We start from the raw sequence: 21585 nt of genomic DNA on the forward strand, positions 1-21585 counted from the left end.
TCTTTTTGTCTGTTAGCATCTTTCAGTCAGTCTCATCATCAGCATCCTTGTGGCAACCAAATGGTGATAATTATAACAAATGATAACTTCTGTTTTTGAATTATGTTTCAGGGTGATTACAACTCAGAAATTCATCTGATCACAAGAGAAAGAGATGAACTTCAGCATATGCTAGAAAGATTTGAAAAACATATGGAGGATATACAATCCAATGTTAAATTATTGACAGCAGAAAGAGATAAACTAAGTGTCTTATATAATGAAGTAAGATATTGATTATAATTAAGCCAACAGATTATATAGCACCAGTTAACTGTAATGGTACCAGTATATATCCTTTAAATTACTGTAATATATGGACCTTAGTGATTTTCCTTCACAGTTAGAATTAATAAGTAATAGTTTCTGCTATCATCCTGTTCCCAAAGCAGAGATTTCTATTGCTTTTTCATATTTATTCTTCCTCTTTTCTAGCTTATCTATGGGTCAGGTCAGTTAGGGATAATTCCCTATTTCTAAAACTACTGAATGAGTCTCAGCCTGACTCTGAGCCAAGTGTATCCTTGGGATTCAGACATGTTGGGATATGTCTATGAAACAGTGGGTAGCACTCACTAATTGGATATTAAGGACTTAGCCTCTAGGGATAGGGGGGAGATTCAGTACAGTTTGGGCTAATTATAAAGCCTCAGTTGTCAGAGGGCAAGGTGAGTCTGAGCAAAGCATGGTGTTTATCACCAAAATTTGTTCCCATACCAATCTCCCATGAAATCCTATTGCTATTTTGAGAGGGAGAGAAGGATATACAGGTTAAGAGGCCAAGTTGAGAAAGCCGTTTTCACTTCTGGTGCTTTTTTGGGATTCTGCAGTACAAATTGATCCACTTCTGGGCTTTTCCCACTGTTGGCTTAGATTTCTGCTTTCTTGGGACTGCTTAGTTAATTACTAGTTGTCCATCTGCTATTTGGTTTCCCAAATTTTGTGGCTGGCACTTCCCTCAATCTCCTTGTCCTTTGTTTTTATTATTACTATTATTACATTAATCCTTTTACTCTCATTTTGGTGGCATTTGGGAAGAGAGCAAAAGTAGCATATGTTTAGTTTGCCTTTTTTTAACTGGGAGCATATCCAATGTTTTTTAATTTATATCTTTAATACATTAAGGCACAGGAAGAATTATCTGAACTCAGACAAGAATCTACCCAAACCACAGTCTCCCGTAATACTGTTAGTCTTATGGAAAAGGAAAAAGAACTTGCATTATCTGACTTAAGAAGGATTATGGCAGAAAACGAAGCTTTAAAAGAAAAATTAAAAGTACGTATTGACTTAATTTACTTATTTTTAAAAGATAATTTATTGAGAAAAGGGAGGTCTTTTTATGTTTTCCTGTGACATGACTATTTTGAATCTAGATCAGAGGTTGGCAAACAATGGCACATGAGCCAAATCCAGAACGCTGTGTTTTTGTATGGCCTGTGTGCTAAGAATGGTTTTTACATTTTAAAATCATTGAAAAAATATCAAAAGAAAAATATTTCATGACATGAAAATTATGAAACTCAGATTTCATTGTTGATAATACTCATTAATTGGAATACTCATTGGAATACTCATTCGTTTATGTGTTTTGTGTAGCTTTTTTTGTGCTGCAGTGGCAGAGTTGAGTAACTGCAACAAAAACTGTATGGTCCACAAAGCCTAAAATATTTATTATCTGGTTCTTTATAGAAAAGAACCAACCTCTGATCTCAATAGGAAGTCCTTCATGTGGAGGGGCATTATCTTTTTTTGTAAAACAACTTCATTGAGATATTCACTTTACCATATAATTCACCCATTTAAAGTGTACAATTCTTTGGTTTTAGTATATTCACAGCCTCGTTCAACCATCACCACAATCAATTTTAGAGCATTTTCATTACCTCAAAAAGAAACCCTGTACCCAATAGCAGCCACTCTTAATTTCCCCCAACCTCCTCAGGCCTAGACAACCACTAATCTACTTTCTATCTCTAGATTTACCTACTCTGGACATTTCATATAAATTGAATCATTCAGTATGTGTTTCTTTATGGCTGGCTTCCATAGCTTAGCATAATGTTTTCAAGATTCATCCATTATGCAGTATGTATCAATACTTTATTCCTTTTTATTGTGGAATAATATTCCATTTTATGGATAGAAAATATTTTATTTATCATTGGGGTGGTTTCTATTTTTTGGCTGTTATGAATAATGGTGCTATGAACACCTGTATACAACTTTTTGTGTGGATATATGTTTTCATTTATCTTGGACATATACCAGGATTCATATGATAACTATAACTAACCATTTGAGCAACTGCCAAGCTGTTTTCCAAAGTGGCTTTACCATTTATATTCCCACCAACAGTGTATAAGAGTTCTAATTTCTCTACATCCTCACCAATACTTGTTATTATCTATCTTTTTTATTACCATCATGCTGGTGGGTGTGAAGTAGTATCCATTGTGGTTTTCATTTGCATTTCTCTGTTAGCTAATGTGCTTATTTTCAGTGCTTATTTGGTCACTTGTGTATCTTCTTTAGTGTCTATTCAGATCCTTTGCCCATTTTTAAATGGGGTTGTCTCATTATTATTGAATTGTAAGAATAATTTATATCAATATATTCTCAATACAATCCCCTTATCAGGTATATGATTTGCAAATACTTTCCCCCATTCAGTGGGTTGTCTTTTCATTTTCTTAGTATTGTCCTTTGAAGCACAGATAGTTTTTAATTTTGATGAAGTCCAATTTATCTATTTTTTCTTTTATTGCTTGTGCTTTTGGTATAATATCTAGGGGCAGTATTTTATATTTCATAATCTCCCCCAAAATTTTAATATACATAAACCACTTAATACTGCTCAGTACATTATAAGAACTCAATATTAACTATTACTGTTACTATTACAGAGTCCATAGTTTACTTCCAATAAATATTATTGAATTAATGCTTAGAAATTAGTTGCTAAGATTAAGAATAAAAACATTTAAGTATTATAAGGGTAGTCTTTTTTTTTTTTTTTTTTAAACATCTTTATTGAAGTATAATTGCTTTACAATGGTGTGTTAGTTTCTGCTTTATAACAAAGTGAATCAGTTATACATATACATATGTTCCCATATCTCTTCCCTCTTGCATCTCCTTCCCTCCCACTAAGGGTAGTCTTTATGTCATAAATTTTCAGTTAAAGTTTTACCCCTACAAAATACTTTTAATTGGGATCCTTTGGAATATTGCCTTCCAGAAAGTGCTTTTTTATAAAAATAATTGTTAAAATTACCAAATGGAAAACTTCTGTGCAATGTGGCAACTTTAGTACAACCTACTGGTTTAGCCTTTTCCATATCATTGAAATGACTAAGGAATGTAAAAACAGGATTTAAAAAATGCACTTGTACCAAAAACTCAGAAAAAGTGACACTCATATTACCAGAATCTTTCTGGATTACAAGAGTCAGGATTTATGAGTTTACAATAGGTCTTTTACATAAAAACTGAACTAATTCTCTCAGTCTTTAAGTCTTCTCTAATAGTTTCCTGTTGTTCCACTATCTATCTACCCAGTTGTTGAACCCAGGCACTGAGTCCTCTTTCCCTGAAAGCTCCTATCTCTTATTTAATCACAAAGTCCTATTGATGCTACCTTTTAAATAATAGTTAACATTTATTAAGCCCTTTCCATGTGGGAAGCTCCGTTCTGAGTGCTTTTTACAAGAGCTATCTCAATAAATCTTCACAATTGCCTTTTTAGTCGGGTAATGCTTACAGATGCGGTCTCTGAGTTACAGTGAGTTTAAATAATTTGCCCAACCAACAGACATATGAAAAGATGCTCAACATCGCTAATCATAGAGAAATGAAATTCAAAACCGCAACGAGATATCACCTTATACCTGTCAGAATGGCTATCGTCAAAAAAACCACAAATAGCAAATGTTGGCAAGGATGTGGAGAAAAGGGAACCCTTGTATACTGTTGGTGGGAATGTAAATTGGTGCAGCCACTGTGGAAAACAGTATGCAGGTTCCTCAGAAACCTAAAAATGCAAGTACTGTATGATCCAGCAATTCCACTCCTGGGTATATATCTGAAGAAAATGAAAACACTAATTCGAAAAGATATATGTTCATAGCAGCATTATTTATAGTTGCCAAGATATGGACACAACTTAAGTGTCCATCAACAAATGAACGGATAAAGAAGATGTGGTATATATATATATATACACATACACACACACACACACACACACACAGTGGAGTACCCACTCAGCCATAAAAAAGAATTAAATTTTGGCATTTGCAACAACATGGGTGGACTTGGAGGGTATTATGCTTAGGTAAGTCAGAGGAAGACAAATACTGTATGTTATCACTTATATATAGAATCTAAATAAAACTAGTGAATATAACAAAGAAGAATCAGACTCACAGATATAGAGAATAAACTAGTGGTTACCACTGGGGAGAGGGAAGGGGAGAGGAGCAAAATGGGGTAGGAGATTAAGAGGTACAAACGACTATGTATAAAATAAATAAGCTAAAAGGATATATTGTACAGCACAGGGGATATAGCCAATATTTTATAAAAACTATAAATGAAGTATAATATTTAAAAATTGTGAATCACTATGTTGTACACCTAAGACATATAATATTGTGAATCAACTATACCTTAATTAAAAAAACCAGTAATAATAATTTGTCCAAGATCACCTGCTAATGAAGTCACAAAGAATCTGGCTCCTCAGCTCACATTGGTTTCTCTTCAATCAGCCTACTTGTTTCTGTTCCCCTGCTACCATCCTATTCTGGCCATTATTCTCTCTCAACTGCACTAGTGTATTAGCGGCCTCTCAAATCTGTATTTCACACTGAAGTCAGAGTCATCCTTCAAAGATATAAATCCGATCACATCACTTCCTATTTAAAATCCATTAACTGTTTTCAGGGACTTCGATGATTGGCCCTTGCCTACTTCAAGGTCTACCTTCTTTTCCCCAAGCTCATCTCCCCCATTCCTCACCCCTCAGTTTCTCAACGCCAGGCTTAATGGACTTTTTCTTGCCCCCACCTTTCTAAGGAGAAAATCCTTCACCCCTTCCAGTCCCTTCACCTGGCTAATTCCTGTTCATCCTTTATAGCCAAGTTAAACATCATTTCCTCACAAAGGAAATGAACCCTAGATCCTAGACTCCCTTTCAATATGTCGCCATAAAGTTCCTTTTCCTAGCAGAATAGTCATGATTTTATTTTAATATCTTGTTTAAGGTTTGTCTTTAATAGACTATAATGTCTATGACATCAGAGACTTTATCCATTTTACTGTATTCCTAATACCTTACTTGGTGCTGGGTATATAGTATGTACTCAATACCGGTTGAATGATTTAATAAACAAAAAAATGCATACAGCACAGTTACCTTTTCAGTGAAATATATAATCCAAACATCAGATGTCTTTACTTATTTTTAATGAATAACATGGATGGAAGTAAGAATTTGCACGAAAAATTCTCACAGAACACCAACATATCACTTGTCCTAGACTTAGCATCAGCAAAAGTTGGATAAGGTAATATAACCAAAAATAACAACACTCGTGTTTACACTGTTGACCAGCTCATTGTTGAAACTGATCTCTTGCATGGCCCTGTAGTATTCTGCTTCCTGTGTCTTTCTGATCCCATCTGTTCTTCCTTTATACTCTGTTCCTCTTACATCTCCTCTCATGAGGGCATTCTCCTGAGCTTACTTAACCTGCTGGGTTTTTCCCTGTATAGTTGTACTAATGGCTTGATCTGTATAAATCTTTATAAATGAACCCATACCAGTCTGTGTCTTCTGTTATAGTCATACATGGAGGTAAAGCATAAAAGATGAGAACCTCTTGTGTTTTTGTTTTCAACCAAAAGCATTGTTTTTGTAAAATTTCTAATGATTTTCTTTCTAAAACATTTCTGTTATAAAAAGACAGATAAAATAGTACTGTAGACTTGCATTGCTTACTCTGGTAATTTTGTTTTATTATCTGATGTGAATGAACATCTTCTATAAAATTCTCTTACAGCATCTCCATGAAATGAGTGTTTTTGAAAAATCAGAATTAGAGAAAACTGTTGAACATTTGACATGTGTTAACCACCAGGTAATTTATCAAACTGAATTTGGGGTATATTTTGTTGTATGAATGACTATTTTAATTATAGTTTTAATGTGCTGTATGTTTTTAAAATTACAAAATAATATGTTAGAGAAACTGTATAACAGTGACTAGGAGTATGTACTCTGAAGGTTGACTACTTGGATTCAAATCCATCTTTGTCACCTATTACCTGTAGGCAAGTTTCTTAAACTTTTCATCCCTTAATTTCTTTATTTGTAAGATAGAAATGGTGCTAATACTTCTTAGAGTTTGTGTGAAAATTAAATGAGTTAATACATATCAAGAACTTAGTATAGTTACTGGCATATCGTAAGCACTCAGTAAGTGTTAGCTATGATTATTGTTGTTTTGCTCTTGTTTAAAATATCATGTAATACAGACTTAGAGTAAAAAGTGAAAATCATTTTCATTCCTTATTGCTCTCACTAGAGATAGGGCTTTTAACAAATTGGTATGTGTTCTGATAGTCTTTTTATCTTTCTGTGTTTTGTTTTGACTAGTTTCCTTTTCCCTGTCTTCACTGTCTTTATTTGTCTACTAATTCTATCATCTGTTTCTATCAGCTTTGGGCCAGTTGATTTTTTTTCCTCTTCCTCATAGGTTGTATTTTCCTGTTTCTTTGCATGCCTGGTAACTTTAGATTGGATGTCAGACATTGTGAATTTTATTTTCTTGGTTGCTGGAGAGCTTGTATTCCTAGAAACACTCTTGAAGTTTGTTCTGGGATACACTTAAGTCAGATGGAAGTAGCTTGTTACTTTTTGGTTTTGCTTTTAAGCTTAATTAGGTGGGACTAGAATGGCATTTAGTTTCGGACTAATTTTGTTTTACTACTGAAACCAAATCTTTTTGAGTATGCTCACTACCTGTTGCCTCATGAATTATGAGGTTTTCAAATGACTGATGGGAAAAGAAGCTATTCCTGGCCCTGCATGAGCCCTCAGTACTGTTCCCTCTAATTCTTTGATGGTTCTTTCCCTGGCCTTGGGTAGCTCTCTGTGAGCTGAGCTCTACTCAGCTGAAGATTCAAGGGGCACCCTTTATAGATCTCTGGTGCTCTTACTCTGTGCAGTTCTCCTGCAATATCCGCCCTGCGAATTCTAACTGCTTTGGCCTCCCTTGACTCTCAGTCCTGTATTCTGAACTTAGGGGAATCACCAGGTCCAGCTGGTTTCTTTCCCTGTGCCACAGCCTGGAAATTCTTCAGGCAATAAACTGGAACAATTACAGGGCTCATCTCACTTGTTTCATCTCTCAGGGGTCACTATCCATCATTGCCTAATGCCCAGTGTCTTGAAAACCATTTTTCCATATACTTTGCCCAAATTTTTAGTTATTTCAGGTAGAAGGGTCCCTGTCACTCTAGCCTGCCCAGAATCTGAAAGCAAGAATTAATGAACTGGAAAATATATCTGAAGTACTAGAAGTCATTGGCAAGAGACTAGGAGATAGAAAATATAAAATAAGTTAAAGCCTTAGAGAATAAAGTGAGAAGGTCCTACATTTATTTAGTCAAAATTCTAGGAGAATATAATAAAATACGGGAGAGGCTGTATTTGAAGACATAATAACTGATACTTCTCTAGGTATGATAGAAAACACAAGAATCCTCTGATTCAGGATGTACACTGAATTCCAGTAGCATGACAAATCCCAAGCAAGATAGTTAAAAAGAAAATCCATACCATTTTTATAACAATAAATAATACAAGATACCTTTGTATAATTTTGCATGATCTTAATAGAAAACATTTTGCATCCTTACTGAAGGACATTAAGGAAGACCTAAATAAGTGGAGAGATGTATCCAATTTATTAAAAAGGTGACAGATATTATGTTTATAAAAAATGTACATTCTCCCCAAATTCATCTGTAGAGTTGATGTAGTTTCAGCTGAAATCCCAAGAAGATGGGTGGGTGGGTGGATGTGTGTGAGAGTGAACACTGACAATAGATTTTAAAATTTACATGGAAGCAAAGAGCCAAGAATCACAAAGAAATTTTAAAGAAGAACGTAGTGTGGAACTTGTCTTACTAGATATGAAGGCTTTAGAGTCATTAATTAAGATAGGGTGGTAGTGCTCAGGGTTTAAGAGAGTGATAAAACCCAGTAGAGAGCAAACCCACAAATTATGGAAATTTGATATGTAGAGGACTCAGATGAATGGGGTAAGAGAGGATTATTCAGTAATTTATTGTTTCTGGGACAATTGACTGTTCATATATATGTATATAAAAAAGGAATTGGGGACTTCCCTAGTGGTCCAGTGGGTAAGACTCTGCACTCCCAATGAAGAGGGCCCAGGTTCGATCCCTGGTCAGGGAACTAGATCACACATGCATGCCGTAACTAAGATTCCGCATGCCGCAACTAAAAGATCCCACATGTCGCAACGAAGATCTCACGTGCCGCAACTAAGACCCGGCGCAGTCTAGATGGATGGATGGATGGATGGATGGATAGATAGATAGGTTTTTTTTAAATAAAAAATAAAGTAAAAGAGGAATTGGATCCTACCTAAAATATACCAGACCCAAAAATCAGTTCAAGGTTACTTGCAGCCTTGAATGTTCAAGAAATAGCTACAAATTTTAGAAGAAAATACAAGAGAAAAATCTTTTTTACCTTGGCAAAATAATAATAATAGCAATCATTTATATAGCATTTACTGTGTGTCAGGTACCTTTCTCAACATTTTATATATATTCATGTACATAATTTTAATTCTCACAACAACCATAAGAAGTAAATGCTAATATTATCCTTATTTCACAGATAAGGAAACAGAGGGGAAGCTTGCCCAAGATCACACAGCTAGCAGGTGTCTGGTGCCAGTGTTTGCTCCTAAACAAGACACAAATAAGGTTATTCCTTTAAAGAAAACATAGATAAATAGGACCACATTGACAAGAACATCTTTGTTTATCAAATAGCCATAAATTGAAAAGACAAGCCGCTAATGCAGAGAACAATTTACCATACATTTAACCTAAAAAAAACTCAACAGAAGATGTGAATTGACACTTCATGGCAGAAGAAATTATAAATTATTAATAAATATAAAAGATGTTCTACCTCAATAATAGGGGAAATACCAATTACAACCACAGCAAAATCATTTCACATCCATCAGGTCATCAGAAATTAACAAGTTATAGCTAGTATTATTAGTGAGTTTGTGAAGCTTCTGGGAGTGCAAACTGGTGGTACCTCTTTGGAGAATAATTTGGCATTGTTCTAGGTTAGCAAAGGCATACTCTATTAGCCAGCAAATCCATTTCTAGATATGAACGCTGGATCAAAGTCAATAAACTATGGCCCCTAGACCAAATCTGGTCTCCAGTCTGTTTTTGTAATAAAGTTTTTATTGGAACACAGCCATGCTTATTTGTTAATACATTGCTTATGGCTGTTTCTTTGTTACAGTAGAGTAGTGGCAAAGGACCATATGGCTCACAAAACCTAAAATGTTTACTCTCTGACAGAAAAAAGAAAACAATCTGGATGTCAGTTGTGAGGAAAATGAACAGTGGTAAGTCATACAATGGCGTGTTACAGAGCAACAAAAATGAATGAATAATAGCTACAAACATCAACATGCATGAATCTTGCAAATATGATGTTGAAGAAAACATGCAGTATGATTCTGCTTATGTAATGTTCAAAAACATGCTAACCTAAACTGTAAATTGTTTGGAGATTCATACAAATGTGATGTGCTAAGGAAAAGCAAGAAATGAGAAACAGAAGACTCAGGATAGTGGATACTGTGGGCAGGTGTTAGGGGATGTCATTGGAGACTGATCACAGTAGTTTCAAAGGTTCAGGTAATATTTTTTAAGCCAGGTGATGGGTACACAAATGTTCCTGTTTTTAATCTTTATACCACACATGTACTCTTGTTTGAACAAGAATTCTGGAAGATTTTTAGTGCAAAAAAATTTTTCCTTTCCCACCTCCATATCCCACAAATTACCATCCACAGCTCTCTTTCCTGGTGTTTACCTCCCTGTTTCTAAATAATGTGCTTGTGCTATTTAGTCTTTATTGATTTAAGGTTATTTAGTGAGTCTCCGTGATGGTAGATGATGGATTAGCACTCCCCTTTTCTTCCCCCATTACATAGTTTAATTACATATTTTGCTCACTTAAGTAGTTATTGTTTATATTACCAAGACTTCTCGTGGTTTACAGCTCAGCCAAGTGGGACAGTACTACTCTTACCTTTTTTCTTGTAGACCATTTTCCTGGAGTTAATAATTGCTTTTGTTTTGTTTTGTTTCATTTTGTTTTTTGTTACTTTTCTGTTTTTCATTGCTAATTTTTATCAAGAACTCCATCTCTGCCACATGCCTTTCAATATTTTTTGAGTTTTCAAACTTACCAGTTCTGGTCTTTTTCCCCCGAATACCTCCCTTCTTGAGCTTTCTATCTTGCTTCATTATGGACTATGTCTCTCCATAGCTGTCCTCATAAGACTTTCCCTGTCCCCCTCTCCTGTGTTGAACCTCATGTTTTCTTCTTTTCTTGGTTTGTTCCTTCATTATGGTATAGCATCTTCTTCAGCAGTTTCCTGAAAAAGAATACATGGGAGGAAATTTTTTTGGTACTCTACTTGTCTGAAAATGTCTTTATTCAACTTTCATAATTTATGATTTGGCTTAGGCATATGGCAGTCTACATTGGAAAATTATTTTCACTAAAAATTTTGAATACTGTTCTCCATTGGTCTTTCAACTTTCTTTGAGATGTCTGATGCTATTCTTTTCTGAGTCCTCTGTACATGACATGTTTTTATTTCTGAAAGGATTTGGGGTTTTCTCTTTATCTTATGTTTTCAGTTTCTTTGGTAATTTACTCTACTCTTCTGTTTTCTCTCTCTGGAGCTTTATTTGTTGGTTTTAGACTTCCTAAAGAGATCTAATGTTCTTATCTTTTCTCTTTTATTTTCTCTTTGACTTTTTGTTCTACTTTCTGGAAGATTGCCTCAACTTTGTCTTTTAGCCCTTCTATTGATTTTTTTAATATATTTGATTTCCAAGAGAACTTTCTAGAAAGAGATAACTGGGGTATGAGTGTCCCAGTATATAGACTTTCAGCCAATCTCCTTGTTCAGTTCTCCTTGTGACCCCACCCCACAGCTTCATGCCTCCATGTGTTGAGCTTCTTCAGGGTAAGTCAACTGGCTGCACTCATTGGTATTCCCTACTGTGGCCATTTTACGTCAGTGATTCTCTACTGGGGTCAGTTCTGCCTCCTAAGAGATATTTGGCAATATCTGGAGAATTTTTGTCTGTCACAATTAGGGGAAAAAGTACTTCTTGTATCTGGTAAGCAGAGGGAAGGGATGCTGCTAAACGTCCTACAGTGCACAGGACGGCCCTCACAACAAAGAATTATCTGGCCTCAAAAGTCATTAGTTCCTAGGTTCAGACCCTGCTTTAGACTGTATATATCTTTCTTCCACTCTGAACCACTCTCTGCTCTTTGTCTTCCACAAGTTTTTGAAGTCACGTGTTCACCCTTGTTTTCTCTCTTGTTCTCTCTGTCTTATGAGTATATAACCTTCTTATTTCTTTACTGTCATTTTAGCACTGTTTCCAGAAGAAGGGATGTTAAAAATGTGTGTGGTCAGTCTACAGTTTCAACTGGAAGACTTAAATTTATCACTAATGTTTCTTGGTTTTGAATTTTGTATATAGATCATTATTGCATCTAGAATTTATTTTTGTACGTAAAATAAAATAGAATCTAGCTAATTTTTTGTCTCCAATGAGTGGCTATCCCAGCTCTATTTTTAAAGAGTTTATTCTTTTCCCACTTTCTTAAAATGCTGCCTTTTCTAAACTTACATCTGTGATGTATCTGCTTGTCCATATGTGAAATCCATACTGTCTTAATTATAGTAGCTTTTTCATTTATTTTGATATCTCATAAAGCAAGTCTAGCTGCAGTCTTCCTCCCGCCCCCCATTCTTACTGTTTTTTCTTAACTTTCTTTTTTCCTAAATAAATTTTAGAATGAAATCTGAGTCACCCATCTAATTTTAAAAAGGTTGTATCAAGATTCTTACTGAAATTTTATTGAATTTACAATTATTTCAGGAAATTTTAATCCGTTTCCAATATTGTGTTCCCATTCAGAAACATCGTGTGTCTTCACATTAAGTCAGGTTGTGTTTTACGCTCTTCAGGAAAATGTTACAGGTTCCTCATATAAATCTTGTCCATTTTGTGTTTGGGTTATGGTATTTTCTGCTCTGATTTTTCTTCAGTTCAGTCCTAGCTACTTTTCTTTTTAGAAATTTCTCAAAATTTTGGCCTGCTAGTGGTTTCCCTTCATTGCTGTTATGGATACATTCTTTTCTTCCTTTCTTGCCTTTCTTTTTTGGTATCTTTTCTTTGATTTCAATGATATTGAAGAGGAGAGAGAGAAAAATGTGTTTGCCTATTCTGACGTCTAGAACCTAAAGTGTACACATGACTTTTAAAGTATTTTTAAATAAATCTAATTTATTTCCTTAGTTTTCTTCCAGAAATATTATGAAAGAGTGCTTAAGGAAAAGAAACTGAGACACATACCTATTAATTTTTAAAATTTAATTATAGCTTGAAAATGAAAAGTGTGAATTAAAGTCTAAAATGTTAAAAATGAAAGAAACAATAGAGGCTTTAGAGAAAAAAGTAAAACTCCAAGCTCAAAAACTTAGCCATGTGGCTGGTGACTCATCTCATCAGAAAACAGAGATGAACTCACTTAGGTAAGTTTATTGAAAGTTTCATTTCTCTTCCGGGAACAAGCTTGTTGCTATATAAGGTTCATAATGGTGGCATTTTGGACTAGGCCTTTGAAAAGCAGTAGTTCTCAAAGTTGGCTTTGCAGCAGAATCACTTGGGGAGCTTTTGTAAAGTATGGATTTAGGGACTGATCTCTGGAGGTTCCTGTTCATTGAGTGAATCTGGGTAAGTTTTGAGTATCTGTACTTTTAAAGACTTTCATAGCTTGATGTGATTGCAGGCAAATTTTTGTACCTACCTCCTTCTAAAATCTCCCTAACAGATACAAGCATACTTTGTTTTATTGTGCTTCAGTTTATTGTGCTTTGCAGATGTCGTGTTTTTTACAAATTGAAGGTTTTTGGCAATCCTGCATCAAGCAAGTTTATTGGTGCCGTATTTCCAACAGCATTTGCTCACTTCGTGTTTCTGTGTCACATTTTGGTAATTCTTGCAATATTTCAAACTTTTTCATAATTATTATATTTGTTATGATGATCTGTGATCAGTGAGCTTTGACTATTACTACAACTCACTGAAGGCTCAGATGATGGTTAGTATTTTTTAGAAATAAGGTTTTTTAAATTAAGGTATGTGCATCGTTTTTTTCAGACGTAATGCTATTGCACACCTAATAGACTACAGTATAGTACAGACATAACTTTTATTTTTATTTACTTATTTTTTTAATGGCTTTGAATTTTTAATTTAATTTTTTTTATTGAAGTATAGTTGTTTACAATGCTGTGTTAGTTTCTGGTGTACAGCAAAGTGATTCACTTATACATATGTGCATATATGTATATATATTTATATATATACACACATATATACTTTTTCATATTCTTTCCGTTATGATTTATAACAAGATATTGATTATAGTTCTCTGTGCTATACAGTAAGACCTTGTTGTTTATTTTATATATAGTAGTTTGTATCTGCTAATCCCAAACTCCTAATTTACCCGTTCCCCCTTCCCTCTTCCCCTTTGTTAACCATAAGTTTGTTTTTTATGTTTGTGAGTATTAAACATAATTTTATATGCCCTGGGAAACCAAAAAATCCACATGATTCACTTTATTGCCATATTTTCTTTACTGTGGTGGTCTGGAACCAAACCCACAATATCTCCAAGGTATGCCTGTACTTCAGATTATTTGTACTCCTTAGTGTAGAATTGCTGGAAATTACAGTTTTTTGCTACCTATGTCATTGTTCTTCTTTCAAAGAAATGTAAAATCAGAATATTTATATACAGAGTCTAAAAGGTGATGTGTCTGAAAAATGGTAGAAAAAAGTCAGTATGGCCCAAGTAGGCTGTATCTACAGGTTGAAGTCAGGTAATAAAGAACTTGGTATGATAACCAAGAGTGTCTGGATTTTATCTTATAAACATGGAGAACAAACAGATTTTTAACCAAGGGGGTGACTTCCTACCATGCCTCTTAGGAAGTGAACTCTCACAAAAATAGGGAAGGTGAATTTGGAGTCTTAAGAGACTGATGGCAGACAATGGAGACAATGTGTCTGGAGTGAAACAGTGACAATGAACTTGGAGAACAGTGGCCAGATTTAGGAAACATTTGTTACACAAAATCAAAACAAACTATGTAATAAGACCAAGAGCTGGCTGTTTGTCTGTTTAATTAAGGAATACTGTTTAGGAAGAACTAAGGTAGAAGCTTCTTTTTCCATTTCGGTTTTTTTTTTTCCTTGCAAGGCACTACATACATCCTATGAAGGAGAGCTACCTGAATGGAATGGCCTCTCCCCCTCTGGTTCATGTCTATGTTCAACTCCAAAGTACAAATACCATGGTATATTTCTATCAGAATTACTAGTCTACCCTTTTCCGTTTTATGTCCAGATGATTGGAGCTGCATTTAGTCCATTTTGCTTTTTCCTTCAAACTATAGCTATAACTCCCCTTTCCTTCCCTCACAGGATGCCCTTTCCAGTCTTATAAGACAGAGCTTTCAGTGCCCTCCCTTGGATCCCCTACCGTGCAGCTCCTTTGGCGTTTTCTATGCTATACTAATACCCTTTTCTCTTACCCAGTCTGCTACTTCCCTCACCTAGGAATAATCCAGTCACTGTGTTATAGGAATGGGTTGTGGAGAATTTTCTCTTTACCTTGTTATAGGAATGGGTTGTGGAGAATTTTCTCTTTACCTTTGTTTGTCTGTAAACAGAGATAGGTAATAATGGGGGGATTGCAGGATTCCATAACTTTTTTTTGCTCTGACAAATATCACACTTGTCTCTGGGGAATGTTTGTCAGTCACATTCTCCATATCAGTATACATCGGTAAATATTAGAACCATGAGTTCAAGCTGTCAAGTTCACATCCAAAGCTGAACCCAATACAAACATAATACCAAGCACTGTATGGAAATAAAGTCTCCTTGTCCAAACCTCATGCAACTTTTGATATGTTTAATAGAGATCTTGCTGTCCCTTTAATCACATCAAGTTCTGTTTCCCTTAACATGAAGACATTTAAGAAGCTGATACTCAGATAGATAAAGCATATATTCCTTTCCATCCACCTGGTGGGCCCATTTTCTCTTTCCCTTCCTGAGTTAGGCATTTTTCATCAAATTTCAGTGCCACCAAACAGTCTTTTCTATATCAAGCACAGTCTCTAATTGTCCAAATAGAGGATCTTTGGTCTAGTCTCTTGGTGCAGCAGCAGAGGACAATAGCCTTAATCCTTACCACTGCTAGCTATGAGGCTCTAAACATTCAGATTCCTGCAGCTGAAAATACCATCAGACTGTTTTCATTTCACCTTAGTCTTTAGTTACTCTGTGTACCTTCTTTAAAACTAGAGGGTTATGTACTTATCCAGGATCAAATAAATGCATTAGCGGATTTTCCTGGAAAGAGCCCATAAGCTCTAGTTAGAGTTATTATTATGGCAATAAGTATCAGCTTTTATAGTAGAGTGTGTTTGTATATTCAGAAAACCAAATATAACTGGTCTCCTTTGAGAAGTATTTATTTGTTAAGGAAATTGAGAACCATTTTAGATAAGGCTCATAGATTCCTTAGGATGCCTAAGAATTATCTTCTGGGCATGCCTAACTTTTTTTTCTACCAAGACAGGAAGAGGAGCCAGGGCCCTAAGTAAGGACAGCTGAGCTCATGGAACTGGACTTAGAAGGGCCAAGGGACCTAGGACCACCAGATATAAATCATCATCCTTTTGCAGAAACGTGAAAGAAAAGCCAGTCCTGATCCCTTTTCCCCTCTCTCAGTTATCAAGAGATGATACTTTCTCAGTTAGTGGTGGGTCATAACCATAGAGTCTTGGAGACATCTGAAATAAAACAGGGATACCAAAAAAAAGAAAAAAACAGCGATACTGGGCTTCCCTGGTGGCGCAGTGGTTAAGAATCCGCCTGCCAATGCAGGAGACACAGGTTCGAGCCCTGGTCCGGGAAGATCCCACATGCTGCAGAGCAGCTAAGCCTGTGCGCCACAACTACTGAGCCTGCGCTCTAAAGCCCACGAGCCACAACTACTGAAGCCCGTGTGCCTAAAGCCCATGCTCCGCAACAAGAGAAGCCACTGCAATGAGAAACCTGCACACCGCAACGAAGAGTAGCCCGCTCTCCACAACTAGAGAAAGCCCATGGGCAGCAACGCAGCCAAAAAAGACCCAACGCAGCCAAAAATAAATAAATAAATAAATAAATAAATTTTAAAAAACAGGGATACCATATCAATCTCTCTTTCTTCTAAGAGGCCATTAAAATTCCAAACCTACGCCTCTTAGATGGAGCTTCAGCTCCATTTTACAACTTGAACACTTCTTATGAATAAAGGACCCTTTATGATGCTGTCTTTGTTTAAAATATACTCCATCATGAAGAGAAGTAATTACTTTTGCACCCTAAGATGAAAACATGTATACATCCATGTACTGTAATAAAACTGAGGAATTTGAGGCTCAGAGAGATGGTCTTATCCAGCCACATGGCTGGTAAGTAGAGAGCTAGAATTTTGATTCTAAGTTTTATTGCTTCGCTCTCTGGTGGGAAGTCATCACTTCCCTTTGCTTTTTGCTTATAGCACTTTCGAAGCTAAGATTAGCTCATCCTAGCAACTTAGTGCTCAACAGTTTCTCAAATTTTCCTTTCCAAACACCATGATGACAAATAATATGATAGTCACTCAACTATTCTTTCCTATGAACTTTATACCTCAGTTCTTTCGTTAAGAAGACCTTTATCTTAGCAGCAATCCTTCTGTCAGAAAGTTACCACCGAGGTCTGTGTGGAATCTCTATTATTCCCTTGCCTGTCTACACTAGAATGTGAAAAGGCAAAGCTATTTTTAAGACTCACTAAGGGCCTCCTTTATATGTATAATCAATCAAGATGTTATCCTGCCTTCATTTATCAACCCTACTTTCATTAGGAATTAACCCTGCTAATGAACTTAGATGTAAAAAAATCTTTACATTTCTACCTAGGGTTTCAAGCACTGCCAACTACTGGGTGTCCTTCATTAGGAACTCTGGGAGCCATTCCATTTTTGAAAGGATTCTTTATAGCTTACTGGCAGACATTTACCCTTCCACATAGAAGATGTCCTGTGCTCTTCGTAGTAGTCAATGTGATGTAGTAGAAAAACATGGATATCAGGGTAGACTAAACTGGATTTATATGTTTTCTTTGCCTTAGTAGCTTTGCCATCTTGAACAAGTTATTAGTTATTTGTTTCTATAATATCGAGATAATGGTTCTAATTATGGAACTGTCCTAGGAATAAATGAGCAAATGTCTGTAAATTATCAGTACAGTGAATATTAGCTTTCTTTTTTCTCCACTCTGTGTAGTTATATCCCTCAGAGTAATAGCTGTAGCTTTTACAAGCAGCTTGAATACAGTGAGTCACCTGGACCTCACAGATGATTTTATGAAGTAAAATTGCTTGAACCGAGAGTCTTTCTGACTTGGTTTTATTTGGTTGTGCAATTCTAAAGAAGTCAGCCTCACCTTGACTTCCCTCCCTACCTCTGGGTCATCATTCACTTGCTATTAGAGCAGTCAGGGTCATGTCTTTTGTGTTTCAGAATATCTCAGTGTTGCATGTAAAACTTCTTCATTTCTGTGGGAGATGTCCCATCTTACTAGTGGTTTCAGAATCCAACCTCCTCCCTATTAGGCAATTCTAAGCTAAGCCACCTTTAGTATCTTCTACTATCTCATCTTCAAACAAACCCTAAAAGGAACCTGTGGAAGTCCCCAGTAAATAGCCTAACGTGAGAGCCATGTTTTTCCAGCAAGGCCAGGCTAAGAATTCCTAGGCCAGGACTAAAAGCTTCCAAAGACCCTAGATGACATGAGAGCAAATTCTTGTTACTTCTGAAAAAAAATTAATCTTACTGATCAGTAAAGGATTCGTCTGAAATTGTCTTTATTTTTGCTGTATGTCCTTTTTTTTTGCTCCCTGAAACCAGTCTTTAGTCTTCAATCCTCATTGCACTACAGTAAATACCTATTTCCCTGTTTACTGTGACCTCCAGTTGACTACCTATCAAAAAAAGTCAGAATATGAAGCAGAATTAAAAGCTTGCTGGTCAGGATGGTCAGGATCTTGAAGTGCTAGGCCATTCTGTAAAAACAAGACTTTTCCTTTGCCTTGACTATTGGAAATAGATTTTAAGAGAAAGAGGGTTGATATTAGGAAACTGAGAAAAGCTTTAAAACTACTAGGAAGCCTCTAGAAAAATTTATACAATTAATTTGATTTTTACACCATATTATTTTGAGGAAGATGAAACAGTTTTGAAGAAAGGAATAATATATATAGTATAATGCCATTGATTATACTGGAAGAGCTTTAAAATAAGGAATAAAAGAAACGTTAAAAATAAGAAAAATATTTTTTAAGATCTTTCATTAAAAAAAAATTATTTCTACCAGAGATAAAGAATACCATTTGTTTTTGTCCACTGACTCTTTAGGCTAGTAAATGAGCAGCTACAGCGGTCACTTGAGGACTCTCAGCACCAACTTGCCATGAAAAGAAGTGAACTTGAATCAGCACAAGCACAAGTTAAAATCCTGGAGGAAAAAATAGGTAAGTATTCTTAAATTTTGTTTTTGCTAATCCTAATTTACTTTGTCTAACAAACATTTCTTTTTCATTTATAGGTAAACTACACTTAAAAATGACTTCACAGAATGAAGAGGCTCATGTAATGAAAAAGACCATTGGTGTTATTGATAAAGAAAAAGACATTCTTCAGGAGACTGTAGATGAGAAGACAGAAAAGATTGCAAACTTGCATGAAAACCTAGCTAATAAAGTATGTGACTGTTAAGTAATGTTATCCAGCATCTGAACAGAAAAGCTTATTTTATTCTGTTTTAGATATGCAGTTCTTATTGCCTGTGTACAAGTTCCTAAGACCGAAGGCCGTATCTTCTAATGTGTTTAAATTTCATTTTATACCAATAATTTGAATCTTTAAAAGTTCTATTTCTAGAATACAGTTTTATCATATATGATTATAGCAAACTCAAGGAACAATTCAAATTCTTAGAGTGGGTAGAAATATGCCAATATGTGAAATGTAATTGGTACATGGAAATATGTTTACTTGGAGGTTTCTTTTATAACATAATTTATATAATTGGATTTAAACTATATAAATGAGACATTGTATCAATTCAAATGAAGACATTTCTATTTGAATGGTTTAGAATCTTACATATTTTTATAATTTCTATAGGAAAAAGCTATTACTCAGATGAAGATAACAGTCTCAGAGTATGAATCTTCTATGAAGTAAGTAATCAATGGAACGGCATCCAGTTTTTTTAGAAATTTTCAGTGAATGTAACTTTATCTATTTGAATAGCAATCTGGCAATAGGAAAATTTCTTTTTCAATTTTCCTGTTTTTACCAGTAGCAGTTATTTTCTCACTCTCTTGCATGGAAATGTTATCCTCTTTAACTTTCTCCCCTCCTCTGTCATCCACATCTAAACAATTATGTCATATTAATTATTCTTTTACATACCTACTTGCTCCTTATTTCTACTGTAATTACCTTGTGCAGGCCCTAATCATTAAAACTTAGATTACCCTAGTAGCCAGTGTTGAATTTATTCCACATCTAAACCTTTTTGAACATTGTTACAAGACTTTACATTTTATGTCTGGTCTCTCTACTTCAAGACAAAAGTCACTAATTGTATTTATTTTATACACCCTTACATACTATATAATAGTGGGGACTTAAACATTAAATAAGTGTTTGCCAATTGAATCGTTTATTTTCTGCTCCTAACACTTGAAAGCCTTCTGTTTTTACTTGACTTTTGGAATAATAAATTTATTTTATGACTTTATTTGCACATAATGATTGGTAGAGATCTAAAATATCTGCTTCACCTAATTAATCAGTATCTTAATGCAGTAGTTGTAATTTCTTTTTTAAAATTTTATTGCAGTATGGTTGATTTATAATGTGTTAATTTCTGCTATACAGCAAAGTGATTCAGTTATATATATATATTCTTTATCATATTCTTTTCCATTATGTTTTTTTTTTGTTTTTTTGGCTGCATTGGGTCTTTGTTGCTGCACGCGGGCTTTCTCTAGTTGCAGTGAGCAGAGGCTACTCTTCGTTGCGGTGCGCAGGCTTCTCATTGCGGTGGCTTCTTTTGTTGCGGAGCACAGGCTCTAGGTGTGCGGGCTTCAGTAGTTGCAGTGTGTGGGCTCTAGGGCACGCGGGCTTCAGTAGTTGTGGCTCACGGGCTCTAGAGCGCAGGCTCATTAGTTGTGGGGCACGAGCGTAGTTGTTCCGAGGCATGTGGGATCTTCCCGGACCAGGGATCAAACCTGTGTCCCCTGCATTGGCAGGCGGATTCTTAACCACTGCACCACCAGGGAAGTCTCCCATTATGGTTTATTATAGGATATTGAATTTAGTTCCCTGTGTTATATAGTAGAACTTGTTGTTTATCCATTCTATAATACTAGTTTGCATCTGCTAATCCCAAACTCCCGATCCTTCCCTCCTCCAGCCAACCACAATCTATGTCTGTGAGTCTGTTTCTGTTTCTTCGATATGTTCATTTGTGTCATATTTTAGATTCCACATATAAGTGGTACCATATGGTATTTGTCTTTCTCTTTCTGACTTATTCATTTAGTATGATAATCTCTAGGTCCCTCCATGTTGCTGCAAATGGCTTTATTTCGTTCTTTTTAATGGCTGAGTAGTATTCCACTGTATATATGTACCACATCTTCTTTATAGATTTCACTGTCAATGGACATTTAGGTTGCTTCCATGTCTTGGCTATTGTAAATAATGCTGCTATGAACATAGGGGTGTGTATATCTTTTCAAATTACAGTTTTGTCTGGGTATAGGCCCAGGAGTGGGATTGCTGGATCATATGGTAACTCTCTTTTTAGTTTTTTAAGGAACCTCCATACTGTTCTCCATAGTGGCTGTATCAATTTACATTCCCACCAACAGTGTAGGAGGTTTCCCTTTTCTCCACACCCTTTCCAACATTTATTATTTGTAGACTTTTTAATGATGGCCATTTTGACTGGTGTGAGGTGGTACCTTAT

General features: G+C 35.5%; 1 protein-coding gene across 1 annotated transcript in view; it reads left to right on the forward strand.

Annotated features, from left to right (window-relative positions):
- The window catches only part of CEP135 (centrosomal protein 135), a 69381-nt gene that overhangs the window by 34553 nt on the left and 13243 nt on the right, over window positions 1-21585 (forward strand). The window contains exons 12-18 of the mRNA XM_061191397.1: window positions 112-264; window positions 1165-1317; window positions 6105-6182; window positions 12811-12962; window positions 18957-19072; window positions 19147-19301; window positions 19728-19783. Of these exons, the coding sequence (XP_061047380.1) occupies window positions 112-264; window positions 1165-1317; window positions 6105-6182; window positions 12811-12962; window positions 18957-19072; window positions 19147-19301; window positions 19728-19783 (863 nt within the window). The remainder of the gene's footprint in view (window positions 1-111; window positions 265-1164; window positions 1318-6104; window positions 6183-12810; window positions 12963-18956; window positions 19073-19146; window positions 19302-19727; window positions 19784-21585) is intronic.

Source organism: Eubalaena glacialis, chromosome 5 (assembly GCF_028564815.1).
Source record: "Eubalaena glacialis isolate mEubGla1 chromosome 5, mEubGla1.1.hap2.+ XY, whole genome shotgun sequence".
In the NCBI taxonomy this organism is placed as follows: domain Eukaryota; kingdom Metazoa; phylum Chordata; class Mammalia; order Artiodactyla; family Balaenidae; genus Eubalaena; species Eubalaena glacialis.